Below are 19195 nucleotides of genomic sequence, written 5' to 3'. Positions count from 1 at the left end.
CATTACGCTTCATCGTCTCTTACAGTTCTCCTATATTTCTCTACTCTTCGTTTTACGCCTCTTTACACTTTGCCTCTGTTCTTCTCTCTACAGTTTACGGACGTTTCGATCCTCGCTCCGTCTCTTGTTCTCTAATTTCCACATCCCTTAAACACTCTACGCCAGTTAAATTCGGCGAAATAAATATCGCGCGATTAATCTTGCACATTGCACGCTCGCTGTTCTTCCTGCGATCTTCGTAATTCCCACGCGTGTGTACGACGCATTTCGGAGGATGTTTGGTAGCGAACGCTTGACGAATCCTCTCGATCTGTTTTCGCGAACCGAGGTGCACCGGAATTTCAACGATTCTCTGTCATGCTAGTTTTATATACCTTTTGTCTTTTTTTCGTTTACCGGCTGGTAAACCGATGGGAATTGCGCGAACAGAACATCGTCGTGAAAATTTCATCGCAACGAATACCATTTGTTCTTGCGCGCAATAAAGAGAGCTCGTGTAAATTTTACGTGTAACGTACGAACGCCATCCTTCGTTTCTTGTCTTCATCCTACGAAAAAAAAAAATCGTCGTATGCTGGATCGGATCGCTGAGGAATTGGGAATTTTACGCGATTTCCTAAGAATATTTTATCCAACTACCGAATGTTTTACCGAGCGATGGTGGAAGATTAATCTCAATCGACGATGGAAATGTATCGGAAATTTGTTAGGAAAGGAATATTTCTTTGGCATATTTTATTTGGATATCGTATATCCAACGTATTTCCATTTATACGACAAAATATTTCTCGCATACATATTTTATTTCCGAGCGTAGTAGCGTCTATCGAAGGAATATAGATTTTCACGCGTTTCACTTTGACGATCCTCCCGGTCTTTCATCATTTTCTGCATATTTTCTACTGGAAATAAAGAACGATATTAAATTTCACAGCGCGAAATGTACTAAAACCTAAAGTTTCTTCGATCGTTAGTCCCTGGAACACGACATTTCGCGTTTCTTAAAGCTGCAAACGAGGACAAGGAGACGGAAACGAGACCTGCAAGATCTTTTAGGCTTTTGCAGGCTGGTTCACTCGGCGGTTGGAGTATGTTCTTTTTTCTAGACAAGTGTCTCGACGTTTCGCCATTACAACGGACTTTAACAAAGCCCTGGAGAAACACTGACACTGACACTGGCGCTAATCCGCGCTTTACAATAGCCGTCCATTTAAGAATATTTACTTTCGTATTCGAAAATTCTCGTCGTCGATCGCGGATAGACGTCGGGCTGGAATATTTTACGAGCATAGAACGTTGAAAAATTGCTTTCCTTAACAAATTTCCCTGTCCCGTCCAATTGATTTTTACTCTTGCCTACGAGCTCGCTTTGTGCGTCTGTCATCGACGTTTCGCGGTTGACGAACGTCAGCAGCACTTCCGGCTACGATCGAGAGATCCGACGAGATGTTTGTCGGGCGATTGACCTCGCAAATAGGAAAATCCATCATCCCTCTGTTCCATTCGTTCCTTCTATGAACGTAGGAGAAGCTTGGACAAGGGAAAATCTGCGGCGCTTTTGTTCCGACGGAGAACAGCAAGATTCGTTGGATCGCTGCTAGGGAATTTTGCACGGCTTATGGAAGGATAATTGCTTTGCTTTAATTCCCCGGAGATTGGATTTTTCTCTTAACAGCCGCGCGATACGCGCAGCTACGAGCTATTATTAGCTTGTCCGAAAAGTTTCTTTCGTTTCATAGGGCGATAATGGATGAACAAGAATCTCTGTTTATTATTAAACTGGGTATGATCTATTTCGTTCTATTTTTATTATTATGTTCGTGCATAATTCGATAAACTAATATAAAAGAAAAATCATTGCGCGTCTATTATTTCCTTATGAAACGAAAGAAACATTTCGGACAACCTAATATAACTTCGTTTTTCACGATTTCAAGGGACAAGGTAGCGAAAGAGCGACTCGACGATTCGACGAGTAAATTTGAAAGTTTAGATATTCGGAAACTTTGCGTACATTTCGACTAATTCAGTTAGCGACGTTATCAAGTAGGCGACGACGGATGTACTCGTCGAACGCGGAGTACGCGTGGTTGTTGTAACATAGAATTGAATGAACGTTTCGCTTTTTAATTTTATCAGCGACAGGACTCGTCGTAACGCAAAATATTGTCATTTGTTCGTTGGAAACTCGTCGGACGAGCGCAAGGACCGTATTACGCGAGACGATATCCAGAGTGAAGGATCGATGGATGGAATTAAACGAAAGCGAATAACCTCTGCTGTTAACCCGTTAAATCAAATACCTGTTGCCTGATAAACGACCTAAAACTTGCACTTGTATCGAAATTTCCTCTCGTCCATATCCCGCGCTATTGTACATGTATAATCACCGATCCAGCGGAAAACTCGTTATCGATCACGTTGTGGAGCAATGATTTGTCTAGGCAGAATCGAATGCCTATGATCGAAGAATCGATGATCGGCCGTCGCTATATGACATCGTCAGCGATGCTCGATACGTCCGTCATCGAGGCGAGCATCGCAGGTTATTGACATTGAAGGAAGCGAATCGATAGCCGGAGAGCGCCTCGATGTCTAGTCACGGAAGTAGAATACTGATTGCTAGCATAAAGCCTATTGTGCCGGTGGTGCGCGGCCCGTTTAAATATAGAGTGGCAGTACTCCAAGTGGAAGAAAGACAGAGAAAGAGAGAGAGAGAGAGAGGAGGACCCAGAGTTAGTCTTCCTTTCGTTCCTGAGGAGCGAGGCGAGCAGCGACGTAGTCGAAGGTGCCTCGAGCGACGAAACCTTTTGACAGAGACAGCGAACTATGGAGACGCGATTCCCTAGTTATCGATGACGGTCGTCTGTCCTCTCTCACTCTTTCTCTCTCTTCCTCTCTTCGGTTTCTATAGCCAGAGGATCGAGAACACGATCCTGCGATTGCCTCTTCAACCGAATTTCCCTAGCTTCGCTCTGGTAACAGCAGTCGACGAGGTGACACAGCGGTCGATGATGACGTCCGGAGCGAAGTTCTGGCAGGCTGACTGATATGATCGAGTGGAGCGAGTGTAGTCGTATTCGAATTTGGTAGTCTGGATGGGAAGTCGGATTTAATTATCTGGATTTGAGGGCTCCGGTTCTACAGTCGTCGATGATGTTGCGTTTGGTTTTCCATCGACGGCAGAGTTACACGACGTAAGAGGTTGCTGAAGAACGTGGACCAATGGGTGCTGGTAGGTTAGCCGCTGCTACGTTTCCACATGAATTGCAATGTTTGAACGGGAATACGCTTTAATTACCTGAATTTAAGTATTTGATTCGTACGGACAATGATTGGATAGAAGGGAGGAAATGCGATTGCGTTTGGTTTCCCATCGAGGGCACAGCCGAACGATCTAAAAAGCTGCAGAAAGTAGAGAAATTGGTGTTAGGTTGACTTTCCATGTGTATTGGAATGTTCGAATTGGAATTTGGATTTAATTATCTCGATCTAATTTAAGCTTATTCGATAGGGTTCGGTGGAGGGACGCGATTGTGTTTGGTTTTTTAACGAGGGCAGAATTAGGCGACGTAGATGTTGATGAACTGTCGACGAACGGGTTCGTGGCACGTTTCAATTTCAATTCGAATGTCTGAATTGGCAATTGGTTCCGATGGCTTCGATCGAAGCACCGCGAGCTTCGATATTTCCATTGGAATTCAATTGTTCGAATTTAGATATTCGAACGCGAATTGGAATTTTTCTACTTAAAGTATCAAACAATGCAAGTGTTGTTTCAAGCTTGAACCTTTAGATTTCAGCGTTTAATTAGCATATTCGAGTTGGATTATCGAGAGGTGAGCTGCGTGGGCTTCTGAATTGCAATTCCAAATTCTACGTATACCTGAATTTGAACGTTTGAGCTCGAATTTGAATATTTCGATTCGAATTCGCAATTGCACTCTGTTACAATTACCTTCTTTGAAATTGTAATCGTATGTTTGCACTTTAACTTGAACATTTGAAACTATTTCGCCGATCAAATATTAATGTTAAAAGAAAAAAGAAAGAAAGCTGTCGTATCTGACTTTGAAAGAAATTTCGAAACGACTGAAATAACCAGTCGCTTTTTCTCCGTACTTCGACTCATCGTAGAAAGTAAAAGAGATCGTTGTACAAAGAGCAACGGCCCGAATAAACGCCAACACGTAAGTAGCAGGTTTTTCCTTCCAGAGAAAAAGTCGTAGACGACCAAAGAATATACTGTTATTATAAAACGATTACTTGGATTAATTTACGACAGAAGGAGCGACGTTTGACGGGCGAACAGGGGAAAAAAGATTAGGGTGCAGCAGGTATTTTAAAAATCGACAGTCATTATTAGAAGCATGATGAGCCATGTTGACGCAAGTACCGTTATGGTAACCGGTGCCACGCAGAAATCGACCTGGGTGCATCCTACACGCCTCTGTGTACAATTTACACACGTATATGTACCTAGACACACAGGGTATACATGGCCCGAAGTTTACCTTTATTATCGAATCAACGTATTCGTCACGATCGCCAACTATCGCTCTGGATCCCGATCGTCTTTCTATCGATCTACAGATCGATCGACGACCAAGTACCACGTTGTTCGAGACGATTCCAATGTTTCTTCTTCCATCCTTTTTCTAGTTACTTCTCATCGTTACAGATGGTCGAGTCTTTTCAATTTTCCACTCTTCTTGCACGAAGTAACTCGAAGATCCAAGTATCACAGATTGGAGTAATTATCGTAATCTATGGCTGAGTCGAGAAACTTAGCTTTAAACGAAAAGATTCAAAGCATACTTTTTCCAACAGCTACATTCAAACACAAATTTATTGGCATTAACTTCGATAAGTTATACGATAAGTATAAGTATCTTCTCGTTGTACGATATTACGATACCGCTGGAAAATTGCGCGAAACTCTTTCGATCCGCGTAATCTTGGCATCCGGGGCAATCGAATAAAAGGAATCGTTTGGAAAAAATAGAAAAATTACGATCGAGCGTTACTCGCGTTAAGGCTTATCGACTATCTTATCGATAGATTGCAGACGTTTACGAATTTATGAAGATTATATAGATAAAAATGCACAAAAGTACATGTACGTGTAAACATAAAGCATAAAACTGCGTTAAGTCGTTAGTTGACCTAGCGATAAGTGTATTTGTCGTTGGTGAAAATCCTCTCGAATTACGGTGCATATTGTGTCTTCGTACTTGTTAGTGCGCGTTAATTCGTCGCTGTTATTGATAATCGATCGAGTGAAATTTTTCCTACAGCCTGCGAGAAAGTTCGGCTCAGTTTCACCAATTTAAAAATCATTTCCATTCAGATTCGCTATTATTCTTTTGTCACGGCGGTTATAATTACTCGTTCGAAAGCAGTTGCCCATTATTTCCAACAATCTCGGTATAATCATAGTGCGAGTTAATTTCGATCAAGTAAAAGTCAGCTCGTGTTACTTAAACTTTTCCTTCCCTTGAATCCGAAGTAAATTAAACTTGTTAGCGGCCTTTGTTCGATCAACTTGCTCGAAACAGGCGAGTTCGGCCACCGTCTCGTCGCCGGTAGCACGAGCTTTCCTCGATTCGATGTTCGAGAATCGAGCTCGACCAAGCAAAGATGCATCCGCGGTATAGTCTGTGGCACTATGCCAGTTTATTATTGATTCTCTCTTCTTCGTTCCAGCGTCTCTGTACCATGCTATACACTTGCTAGCTCTCCTACCGAAGAACGGCCGCTCTTTCTCTCCGTTGTACGCAATTTCTTAAACGTTCCTTCCATTTTCTCTCTCGGCTCTTCCCTCTCCCTTCCAGAAATTCTATTCTCAACAAGATAAAATACAAATTCCATGGTTCGATCGTATTGTTCGATGTCTTTGTCGTTAGACTTTGTATTTTATATTTTGCTCCATTAATATTTGTATTTCTTAGCGTAGTTTCTCGTAAATTTGTTTAATGGTAGAATTTTTGCTGGCATTTTCTCCCTTTAGAATCTCGCCAGCTTCTACGACTGATTTCGAGCGCTTGTCTCGCAACTTATTTGAAAGCAAACACGTCTGTTTACTTTACGTACGAGGACCGTACGAAATAGAACGCAGCGATAGATAAATCGCGTTTCCTGTTTTACAAGGAAACAATTTTTTAAATCCACCGCGCTGTCGGTCAACGTCACATCGCTAAAATCACGATAATGGTATCTCGTTACGATTGGTAATGAAATTTTCAGACGCTTTCCCCCCACGATACAGCGGTAAAAAGTTTTTCTATACGAGAAAACTTCCCGTTCGATTAGTTTCGCGAGCCACTGCAGATGTTTCAACAACGCGAATTTGAAAGTTGCATCGATTTTACGATTATCGTTGGTCTACGCAGAGGCAACCGGAAGGAAAAAGTGGATCGCTGAGCCACTAGATAGAAATACCATGCTCGATGTTAATGCAGCGTTCGAGTCTATGGAACGAGAGCCACTTACAATTTCTACGAGCAACGAAACAAGCTCCCTTTCACGGTCGACCACGTTAATTGAAAACAAGCAACGCAGAAGCCTTTGCTCGATACGATAGATCGTCAGAACGTAAACGTTGGATTGATTAAATACAAGCCATTTCTCCTCGTTCACCGATCAATGCCATTCAAACGATAAAATTCGCCCGATAAAACGCCGCCGCAATAACCGCGAACGAATACGTAAACAGAGGATACGAGGAACGAGACAAACGCGCTACTTGGACTAATCGCTGAACGTACGTGTAGTTGTATTACGTCTAAGACAACTGCCTTTCAGATTTGAAATTTACAAGATTCGGCGCAAAGTGCAACGCGTTTTATCAAAAAACACGATCGAAACACGAAAAATCGTAATAGAAGATGCGAGGTGGAAGTTGCGGTTGAGACGAAGCTTCGTTACTCGATAAACATCTCCTTTCGTCGAATTAGATATATTAATATAACGCGTTATATATGGAAGATTTAATATTCACGAAAACACATTAGAGAAAAATCGTCAAAGAAGAGTTATCGCCAAAATACTTAGAAGGGAGGATAAAGTGGAAGGACAGAAAAGTATTAACAAGATTCAGATGTGGAAACGAGACCAAAGCAAGGGAATACTGGAAAGAAGAGGGCGAAGAAAGATTGCAGACCATGTAAAAAGAAAGAAGAAGACCCGAGACATGTAATAGAAGAATGCGAAATAACGGGAGGACCAAAGGACACAGAAAAAGTACTAAATGAGACTGGAGAAGGACTAACAGAACTAAAAGCAATAATAGAGAAGAGGAGGGCGATAGAAGACGGGGAGGAACGACAATAAGGAAGCACAGCAAGGAGGCAAAAGCCCGAAAGTTTTAGAGACAGAATAATTAAGGGAGTGCAATACAATAGAGTGGATAAGAGGGGAGGTAGATATATATAGGAAGCGAAATAGGTAAAAGAGATGTGAAACCGAAAGCTCGTGCAAAGCCGAAAGGTACGGATTAAGCAATAATAAAATAATAATAAAATATTCACGAGAATGATATTTTTTCCTCTTGAAGGCTGTATGTGGTTCACGAGGGTATTAGGTTGTCCGGAAAGTTTCTTTCGTTTCAGAAGGTGGTGATAGATGAACAGGAATTTCTGTTTTATATTATTTTATTGAATTAGGCATGATTCATTTATAAAACATTTCGGACAACCTAATACGTACGCGGTACACTGCGAGCTTCTTTTCAACAAATCTGCCCTATTGAGAACGTGTACGAAGCGAAAACTCCGTACGATACATAGCACGGATCCGTAAATTTCCTGCTACATTCTGCGAATCGTTTCTGCTTCGGCTGTTATCGATATTCTAACGCAAATATTCGCTTGATGCTCCATCGTATAATGTTCGTAATGCTATCGGTCGGATCACTTATCCTAATAGATGCGCACACGTGTACATTCGCACAGACATTCTACGCTTTTATCGTAAAACCTGGTGGAAGCATTGTTGGTTGACTGGCACATTTACGTAGGAACTTGAAACAGCGAGCTGTTAATTCGCGAAACGGTTAATTTTAAAGTTAAATTATCATTCGCTTATTTCTGTTTTATCGTTAAATATAGCGTTACGCAACCGTCTTGTTTTCTACGTTTAGTCGATGGAAACCTGCCTGACATTTACAACATTCCCATAACACATACGCATGAATCGCGTGGTATACAAAGCGTAGCTTATTCCGATCGCTCTGTCCGCTTCGACTCGTCGCATGACGTCATTCTAATTACCGAAGTTACGACTGGCTCGCGAGAAATTCCAGTCGAGGCGTTCGTGGTCGCCTGTTCGACGTACAAGCCGCGTCTTCCAATTTCCCCTGAATTTTTCAAGAGAAGGAACGTGGCCTCCAGGGTTGCTTTAAAACGGACGAAGGCTGGTTTAAGCCTCTTTACACGTTGCCAAGGTAGAGTTTCAACGCGGTGTCGTGGCGAATGTTCGCGAACCCGGGATGAAGCCATTTAAATTTGGTAAACGAACGAGCAACAGAAGAAGCTGGGATGGGGCACGAAGGAGGCACGAAGGCTGTCCGAAATTCGTATCGTAGATTTTTCCATTGAATCGAATTAAACTTCGATTAAATTCCGACTCTGTGTAGAGTTTCGAAAATTTCGTTTGAAATTGTACGTACGCTGTTGTTCCGTTTGTTCGTCCAACTGTATGCAGATTCTTGCAGCAACGAGAACTGCCAATGGAAGAATTTACGTAAAGTTAGACTTTCAATAAAATTTCGAAACCAGTCATTTGACCGGGTCTGGCACGGTTAGCGTTAAATTACGTTAAAAACTCCAAGATCGGATAATCGAGACTCAGATTGCTAGGATTCGCATCGGCCCAACGATACCGGTGAACAGTTGAAATCCGCAACTATCGGCAGCGGTGCTGAAAAATCGTGAAAATCAGCGCGAAATCGACCCTTGGGAATTCTTCGCAGCCGGAAACCTGCAATCCTCCATCCATCCGTTTCGAACAGAATTCAGCTAAATGGAATCGAATCGGTCGATAGATTTTACAATATCCCAAACCACGTGGCACTTTATCACGGGTAGCGGCGAGAGATATATCGGCGATCAGGACGACAGGATCGGCGGATAGGCATCGAGAGCCGTTTCCCTGAAATTTAAACGCGTCCCCGTGAAAATTCAACGAGATATCGGGCATACGTTGCGTGTACGACTCGTGACCAAGTTCTAGCTGCCAAATACGGGGGCAATTTGCGCGTGGAAATTCGTTGGAACGGTTGAATATCGTTCGCTCGTCTGGCCGCGTGTTGACCAGTGAAAGAGGAGGAGGGGACGAGTAGAAATGAAAAAATAGAAATGCGAGGGAAAGAGGGGAAGGCAAACGATCGTGCAAATAATGTCGCGCGAACGGCTGTCGAAATCGCCTCGACGTGGAATTTTTTTCGTCCTTGCTACCCCTCCTCTGTCTCTTTCTACGATGTTTTCTATTTTTTTGTGATCTTCCTTTGCCTTTTTTTCTCGCTGGCGCGTATTGTTTGTTAGGAATTGTGCTCGATGGTTGGTCGCGAAATTCGCCGATAGAATTGAAAATTTCATACGAGCCGCGCGACGCGCCGTTTCATTGTCGGCGTATCATCGGTTTCAGCGGAATTCGCCGTGAATTCGAAACGAATTCAGACGTAAACGACCGATGTAAATTATCATCGAACTCGTCGGACGGCTCGGCTCTTTTTACCCCGCGATATCAATAGCTGAATTTTTCGAATTCTGTTTTTTTTTCCCCTTTTTTTCGTTTACGTTCTTTATGTCGCCGCCGTTTGCGGGAAATTTTCGAGCATCGTAAATCGTTTTAGAACACTACGCGACGCACGTTTTTACGAATATTTGCAGACAACGTTTCTGGCAACGTAGAAATATTCGCAGATACGATGAAACATTTTCCGTATCGATGCAGGTAAAGTAATGAAAATTATTATAATCGTGTTATTAATTCCCCTGCCGTATTTGTTACGCGCTATTTAAATGGAAATAATCGCAACGACTTGTCGAATGAAGGAGAATTAACAGCGCGATGATTACAAATCTAGTTAAATATTTGGCAGGAAGTACGGACGATACGTAATTTTCTGATTATTTAAATAAATCGGATTAGTCCTGCCCGATGTGAATAACAATAAAATCAAACGAATAATAATAATAATTTGTTACGACAACAGAGATACGAACGTATCAAGCAACGCATTATCCAATTATTGTCTTCATTTCTGTTAATATAAGAATTTACATAAAGTTGGACGAACGAAAGAAATAACAATGAATTTTCAAATAATAATCTAATTTTGAAATCGGTATAAATTTTGAAATAAGTGTTAAATTTCGTTATACGATATATAAAATTTTAAAATCTAGTAAACGTATACTCGCTGTTTATTCTCGAAACAGGATACGGATACGTAGAAAATGCTTTTGTAATCGGTGAGTTTTATTATCGTAGCGAAATGCTAATTGACGGGAACGTTTAGCAAGGGCGATCGAATCTCGCGTATCAGGCGAATATTTCGTAAAGCGACGCGAATCGGCAGCTAATAAATCGTTAGCGTGTCGTTTTGTACGTTGGTTACGCGACTGCGTTACACAGTCCAACGTTGGATGCGGAACGCGCGTCGAACGATTTTTGAAGCTTTGGAGTTCCAGCGCGGTGCGCTTCATCGTCAGAGAATTTCGTCGCCAATTGGAAATTTGCGCAGTGACCTTTGAAATATTTCCACGGATTATTCTTGGCAAAGAGATTTTCATTCGAAAGTGGCAGATATCGAAGTGGGAACGTTTCGAATTTCTGTAAATCATCGGACCAGATCGCTGGGTAAGTGGAAATTTGAAAATTTAGCGAACTCGGAGGATCCGCGCTGACCTTCGAAGATATTCGATCGAAATTAAAAACGCGGCGTTACGAGGTAGAAAAGTAGAAACTGGCTGCGCGCGTGCAATCAGAAGATTTGAGAAATTGTGGATTAAACGTTCGGGATATTTGGAATTGAGAATTTCGAAAATTCTGAAATTAAGATAGCTTGGGAAACGTTGAACGAGAATAGCAAAATTGCCAACTACTCGATCAGAAAGTTGCATTAGTAGATGCATTAGGAAGCTGGAATATCGGAATTGGAATAAAACTGAGAATTTTTGAATATTTAAAATTGGAGGAATGAAAGAATAATTCTCTTCGTTTGTTCCTTCGTAAATAATGATTATCGATGTTCAACTTTTTATAACGTTTTAGTTTTCTGCTCGATAATGCGTCTCGTTTCGCCAAGATTCCCGCGAGAAGGTTAAATTACGGAAATTAATTAACGAGCAGTATTTCTCTCTGGAGATTGTAGCGGTGGTTGGTACAGATAACAAGGCGATGCAAATTGTTATAAAAATTCATTAACGAGGCACGTTTCTCACGACGAGGAGTACGCGGCTAGAAAATGTAGAGTATCTCGGATTTTCCTTCTCGCTTTAAAACTCTCCAGAAGACTCAATCTTCACCTTAATACGATTCTTTTCTATTATAGCGTCGTTGTCTTATCTCTTTTTATCGCAATTAATCGTGTAGATTTTTCTCTTTTTTTTTTTTATTATTAACGTATACCTGCATTAACGATGCATTAACCTGCATTATCAACGATTAAACGAACAAGAAGAAAAATAAGATTTATATCCTACTTTTTATATCCATTCGTATCGCGCAAAAATTGCAACGTTCGAATATTATGAATAATGCAGACTCGTAGATGCCAAATTTCAATTTAATTATTTAATTCCGGATTAAAGTTAAAATCTACAAATTCAAATATTCAGACGTACAAGCTCAAATATTGAAATTCGCACATTCGCACGTACGCTCAACTACGATCTAATATATTTGCAACTACGAGCCTGCGTGACTCCACGATTGCTCAAAAGCCACGTTGTGCTCTTCGCAACGTTCCCTCGCGCATTATCAACCAGCTACTTTATTCCTCCAAAACTTTGAAAGCTTCACGTTCGCCCACAAGATGGTCGTCGAAAGGAATAAAAATGCCACGCTTCTGCGATAAACGCACTTACGTCGAATTCCAAGGCCACCAGAGCTCAACCCAACAAACCCTGTAGCGCATCGCCCGTCTAGAAACGACCGTGAACGCGATTTCCACCTCGCATTCCAGCTCGTCGAGAGCAGGCAACCGCTTCTCCTGACTTGCTCGGAAATTCGCTGGCCGAAATTAAAAGGCAAGTTCCGGTCACGACTTCCGCCAGCCAACCGCCCTTTTCTCTCGCCGATTCCGCACCAGTTCCGATCTTGGAGTTCGATTCCCTCGTATCCCCGGCTAACTCGATTAGCTCGGCTCGTAGGGGTCGCTGGAAACGATTTTGCAGAACGGTACGTCTCGCGCGCTCCGCAAATATTTGGATCCGGAGGACCGGTTAGTTCGTTAATTCGCACTCCGGGGAACGAAGGATAATTGAATCGTTCCAGTTACCAGAAATATCCTCGCCCCCTCGTCCTTCGTTACTCCCCGTTAACGCGTCGATGAATTCGAATAACGAGAGGACGCGCGGAATGTATATTCCGGCCGGGCTGGAGTTGCGGACGGTGCGTACGAGCTTCAGGCGGTTCGTGCGAGTTTGATTACGCGGCAAATGTGTTAGGTTGTCCGGAAAGTGTCTTTCTTTCGCAAACGTGTTTTTTACAATGCACCTTCGTACAAACGTGAAACCAAGTTTGCGAAATGTCGCGATGTTTACCTAAACAGAACAAAATGCATCGTACGTAATTCGACGAAATAAAATAAAACAAAAGAACGTTGTGCGCCTATTATTTCCTCATATAACTTTTCGGATAACCTAATAGAATAACTCGAAGTGTAACGCGATGAATAAAACGTTTGTTTATCGTTACCGCGTGACATGGCGGAAGAAACTCTGGTCGATTTCATTCGTCAAGATCGTGGGCGATAGATGCGGATAAACGTGGAACTGGAAAGATAATTTGACACGAAACGCTCTGTTTGGTCGAACGTAGTACGAGATTCGTAGCAAACTGACCGATACACGTCGGTAGTCAACTCCAAGAACAAAATTGCGAATGATAAAACGCGGGCGATTGGAGGAGTAGAGGAAGCTTTGAAATATCTGAGAAGAGCAAATGAAAAAAGTTGATTAATATCGGTTAGAACTGTGGATCTTAATCGCCGAAATAAAAGTAAAGGAACACTAACGTTACTCTTAGAATTCATATTAAAATAGTTTTAGATTTATTTGATAAACGATTTCCAGGATCTTCGTCGATATACATTTGCACGCGTCTCGGCACTCTCTTTGTCTCGCCATCTTCCATACCACACTGCCAACGAAACAGTTACATTCATCTGCTTTTCAGACACACACATGCTTCCACAAGCTCATATTCTCGTACGTGAATTCACAAATTCACAAAATTACACATATCTCAATAAATATAGATGTTTCAAGAAACAGAGGATTTATTTTCGTGAATTGCTAATTTCAAGACTTTTAAGGGATAATGTTTCGATCGTCGTTTTCTATATTTGTCTGTTTCACGAGATGTGACCTCCACGACTTGTGGAGATGAAATACACGCGGTATTTTATATTTTATGCTTAGTATATTTGATATTTCGACATATTGGCAGTACGAAGATTTCTGTTTCGAAAATTGGATACCATTACGATTCCATTCTTGTCCTGAATTTACGTAATACCCATTCTTTCTTGTTCGTGGAACACATCTTTCAATTTTCTTCTTGCCCGCTTTTCATCTGCTTTTTCTTATTTCTTGATAAATTGGCTGTTGCTCTGTCCGAGTTTCTTATTCAAACATGAATTCTCGTCGAAACGAATTACCACTGTTTCACGAAGTTTCTCCGTAACATCGAACTTTCTTATTCGTTTTCAACTATTTTCTTCGCAATCGAAATATTTCATCGCGATTTCCCGCGTCGAACATATCGGCCGAGAAAATTTCAAAAATCACATTTACATCGGAAGAATGAAATTTATTATTCACCGCGTTCTTTTCATAATTTTGCATACGTCACCGTGACGCCTTCCTTCTTCCAAAGATTATCCTCTGCGAAACTGCACGATGACTTTATTCAATGTCAATGACGTAGCCTATCGGAGAAAAAAAAATTAATTAAAACCTGTCTGCCTTCTTCTACCAAAAAGCGCAGTTTGATGAAACGTGAGTTACTAACCTCGTAACTTGCTCGTAAAAACGAGGAGATATTATTCTCATAAAAATGGATTTTTATTATTCCGACCTTGTCGCTTTTTTCATTTATATCGAAAATAATTCGCAAAATGTATTGCAAAATAAATTTGCAAGCAAAAAGCTTAGAAGCAGCTGTATCGCTCGGGGAGGGAGATATCGAAAAATTTCTGTTCTGCGTGTTTCGTGGTACCGTTGATTCAGTCTCGATTTTAATTGCAAACTTTGTTACGCTATTTATTAAAAGGAAAAAAAAAAAAAGAAAAGAAAAGAACGTACTTCCTCGAGTAACCGACGATATCACGCGGAAGAGGTAGATTCGACGAGAAGAGGTCGAACTACGTCACTCCAAGCGAATCCTAAAATACACCGAGAGGAAAAGAGTGGCAGAAAGAGAAGGGAAATTGGAGCGGAAAGCAGGCGGAACAAGCAAAATTCCAGAGAAGACGAAAGAAGGAAGTTACGTTACGCTGAAAGAGAGTAAAAGCGGAAAAGAAAAGAAACAGCGACATTCCGAGGCAGAAGCGGGAAAAAAAGAAAACAGCGCTGCGAACAAAAATACAAAATGTAGTGAACGTTGCGTGGTGTTTTCGCGCGCGAATAAAAGGAAGAAAATTCCAAGAAAAAGCGGTATGATACCGAGGAAAATTTAAGACGACGTATAATAGAAAGAGCGGAGAAAATAACGAGGAATTTTGAAAAGTACAAACGAGACAGAAAATGCGAATTGATGAAATTACCTCGAGAAAAAGTGTCTCGTATGAATTTTATAAAAACGTACATTCCACGCGAAATAGAAGACGAACAAAGAAAGTAAATTGCGAGACGATCGAACAGATTGACAATTGTTACTTGGCTTTCAGCGATAAAGGATGGAAAAATATTATCAGGGACCATGTGGGACCTACTTCCAGAAAATTGATCGTACACCTGACAACGATTGAAAAAGTTGATACAAATGTTGTTCACCTGGCTTCCTTGCTGCACATATAACGAATTTTCTATTTTTACGTTGCGCTATCTAATTACCTCTACGCAAGGTGCTCGAAATAATTAATTGTTGAGAATCGTGGATCTTAACAGCTTGACTGCCACGCCGAAATCACACGTTTCGCTCAGAACGACGCGGCAGTATTTTTATTACTCAAAGCACATAATGGCAAAATTTGAAGCTCGATGATCATTTTTTCGAGATCGACGAACACAGTTGCCAACGACAACTCGCCTCTCGATACTTTGTTTTACGTTGGTTTTATGAGACGATCGATCACGCGTCGTGCATCGATCGATCGGTCGCGATACATCGGCTATCGGCCAAAGAGAAACCGATCGACGGGAAAAGCCTTAATTAGCATGGAATCAATTAGCGGCGATTAGCATTCTCTCGAATTAATTAGCACTAATTAACACCTCGTCCACGGTCCACGAATGCCGTGCAAGGAAATCGCGTCTCGTATCGCCTTTGTCACGGTGCCACCGCTTTATTATCATCGGCCTGGCTTTCAACCAGAATCATAATCGTGACAAACGAGCGTATCTTCTCTTTCTACTCTTGTCCCGCAGCGTTGCCGCACATCGCTGTTACAGAGAAACAGTGAAATAGTCCTTGCAGTCGAAATAAAAGTCTTGAAAGAAAGGACAAATTAATGTCATTCATCTCGTCGAGCGAAGACACTCGAGCTTCGTCCAACGAAAAATTTCCACGTCGAATTGTCAATCTTAAACTTCATTCGGGTACTACAAAATCCACGATCGTCCGAAATTTCTTAATCGTAGTCACCGCAAAATAGTTGATCGTATCTTCTGAACACCTAGAAACGTCGGTCAAAAAGAATTACCAAAATTCATCTACCTGTCTTTTCACCAGACGTTCTTCTTACTCCGCGTCTCGAAATAAAGCTCTTAGGAGAAACGACAGATTTCTGAAGCTAAACTGTTTGTAAACATCCTCCATCCAGCGAAAAAATGTCCACGACAGGTCGTCAACCACAGTTCCCTAAACATCTACAAATTTTCATCAAAAATAATGCCAAAATTCTAAAATCTAGCCACCTTTTTCGCTGCTTTGACGTTGTTCTTCCTCCTCATCTTGAAACAAAAAAAAAAAAAAAAAAAAAGAAGGGAAGAAGATAAAATAGAGAAAGAAAGATTCTTTTAAAACCGACTATTCAACTCACCGAGTGACGACGGCCAAACAACGGCCACCAAGTGTCACCCAATGAAGCGTGCGAGGTAGCGAAAAATTGGCGCGTCAAACGGCGCAAATAGAGAAGCTCGCGGAAAATTAGGAGATGGGATGGCGCGCAAGAACGATATTTCACGATGGAACCAGGGCAACGTTAATCATCCTGATCTGTCGTGGAATTAATACGTGCTCCGACTAGCGGAATAAGAGAGAAAAAGCGAAAAACAGAGAGAAGGAGAGGGTGTAGCAGTCGCTCTTATCAGCCCGGAAGCTATTAACCTGGTAAAACTTACTTTTCCTAAAACTGGGTTAATCATCTGTTCCGCGAGCCCAGCTGGATTATCCGATCTTGCCGTCCTAAATTCGAAATTCCGGCGTGCAACGAGCGGCTCTGCTCGCCTGCTCGCTCCGCGCCTGTAATTTGACGTTAATTGGCTGACCGAATGGATTTTCCGATTCTATCGATCGTTCAAACTGTTTCGAGCACGCTTTCGCCAAATAGAACTAGAACTATCTATCAACTGCACGCGACGCTCGACGAATTTCGAATTCCTGATAATTGATAGAACGCCGGCCAATAAACAGGCAGCTTTATTTTCTATTAATACGTATTGTTACGTGTATTTGATGCGCGCAGTGTGAAATGTTAATCGGACGGTTAAATATCGGGCACAAGTTAAACAAATTGCTTTGTGTTTCGCTTATTCCTATTTCCTCTCTTTTTAAATATCGATGGACGATGATTGGCTTTGAAGCGTACGAAACGTGACGGTGTCCGCTTCAATTTCAAACCTAACATTTCTTCCTGATAACGTAGAAAGACAGGATTTACGATCTATTGGAATTTATTAAACGATTAAAGACATTAAAGACAGTCGACGAAGTAGGTCCGATTTGTAATAAGAGAAAAATAATTCACGATTCGCCATTTGTCACTCGAGGATTAAATTTCGAACAAATTTGGTAAGTTGCTCCGAATGCGATGAAAAATTGTTTTGTTCAAGAAGTAGCGTAAATGTTTGCTATATTTGAAGGCTTCGATCGGTGGTTAAAAAAACTTGGAATTTTTCCAAATCCTAGCGAAAACTGAAAACCGAACGCGCGTATACGTTCGACTCGATTACCACTTCGTGGGATATTCTGCTCGATTATTTATTCGAGGCATATGCGATATAAAGTTAGATTCTCAAGGATCCGTCTGCTTGTTTTTTGTAATGCGCCACGATAATCGGTGATGTTAAACCGTGTCGAACGAGGTTGCCTCCTAAATGGATCTACCATTTAATGGACCACTGAGCAACTTTGCTCGCTATTCACGTCGTTGCTGGTTCCATCGGAAGCTGTAAATTCCTGACTAGTGATCGATAATCGTTAGCGTTCACTGTCGTGCAAACATAAGATAGACGTAGAAAAGTAGAATTGTTCTTTTTTTTTTTTTTACTAAAATGTCCCAGTATCCTCGAGAGAATACTCCGATCTATACTTGCAGCTGTTCGAATGAGAAATGAAATTTAGATACATCACGATAGATAGCTTCAACAGCTATAGTCGGACGAAAGTTTATCTCGTGCATCTTGAAACTGCAAGATGGAAAATGGAATAAAATTTATACAGTGCATGTCGTGTCAGAATCGATCGTCGAAATTTGTCGCGCGTCTCACACAGATTATGATAAATCGTTCGACTGGAAGCTAGAAATACGTGTCGGGTACATTGAAAACAGCTTCAGCGGCTATAGTGCAACGAATATTTATCGCGTATCTTGAAACTGGAAGACGGAAGATGAAGGAAAATGTATATAGTACGTATTTTGTCAAAATCGATCGTCGAAATTTGTCGCGTGTCTCATACAGATTATGATGAACTTTTCGACTCGAAGGTTACGCGAAATACGTGTTGGGTACGTTTAAAACAGCTGCTACGGCTACGGTTCAATGGAAATTTATCTTATATCCGGAAATTGGAAAGTTCAATTGCAGAGGTTCGAGTTTTAAACTACGATACTCGGAGTTGGAAGTCTTAAAAAACTGGGATTTAGACGTTAACGCGACGAGTTTCAAGCTTTTAAAATATATTCGGCAGACGCGTGTTCCGCCGATTATCGTAATTCTTCGACGATTTTGTGTAATCGAACAGATACGATTGGCGAGAAGTGTTGAAACTCGCGGAACCCTGAACCCAACGGGCAAACGGCAGAATTTTCGTGCGACTGTACAACGATACTAATCGATACTTGGCCGCTATTTCGTTGAAAAGGGATACCTTTGATCGTTGATTTCGGCCGAATCGCCGGAATATCGGATTATCCGGAGGACGTTGGATGGAGCTGTTAAAATACTTGGCCGTCACGTTCCAGCGGCATCGACGGCTTACGAACGAACGCGCGCGAATAGAAAGGCCGCGCGTGATATAATTTCGCGATCGTACCGCCAATTTGCTCAATGCTAACCGCGTAATTTTAACGTCCTTGTTAAACTACACCACCGCAGGCCTTTTTGTGCCACCGACCATCGTTTACGACCGACAGATCATTTATTTTCGATATGAAATCAATTCGATGCTTGCGCTGGTCTTGTTGCTTGTCGCTAGTTTCACAGAGCGAAAAGTGGATTGAAAAGCGAACAGTCATGATACGAGCGATTGTGATTTTCATGTTGCGCGGTCGAAATATTGACGTATTCGGCAAATTGTCGACATTGATCGGTAATTAATTTTTGTCAAGAGCCCCTAAGAGGCGATACAATTTTGCAAACTC

At 41.6% G+C, this 19195-nt stretch overlaps 1 protein-coding gene across 1 annotated transcript in view; it reads left to right on the top strand.

Annotated features, from left to right (window-relative positions):
- Positions 1-10071: 10071 nt before the first annotated feature.
- The window catches only part of LOC122573726, a 179497-nt gene continuing 170373 nt past the window's right edge, over positions 10072-19195 (top strand). Inside the window, exons 1-2 of the mRNA XM_043740486.1 lie at positions 10072-10105; positions 10804-10863. Of these exons, the coding sequence (XP_043596421.1) occupies positions 10072-10105; positions 10804-10863 (94 nt within the window). The remainder of the gene's footprint in view (positions 10106-10803; positions 10864-19195) is intronic.

Source organism: Bombus pyrosoma, linkage group LG12 (genome assembly GCF_014825855.1).
Source record: "Bombus pyrosoma isolate SC7728 linkage group LG12, ASM1482585v1, whole genome shotgun sequence".
Taxonomy (NCBI): Eukaryota; Metazoa; Arthropoda; class Insecta; order Hymenoptera; family Apidae; genus Bombus; species Bombus pyrosoma.
The sequence above is the reverse complement of the archived record's forward strand: the minus strand, read 5'-3'. Positions and strand labels throughout refer to the sequence as shown.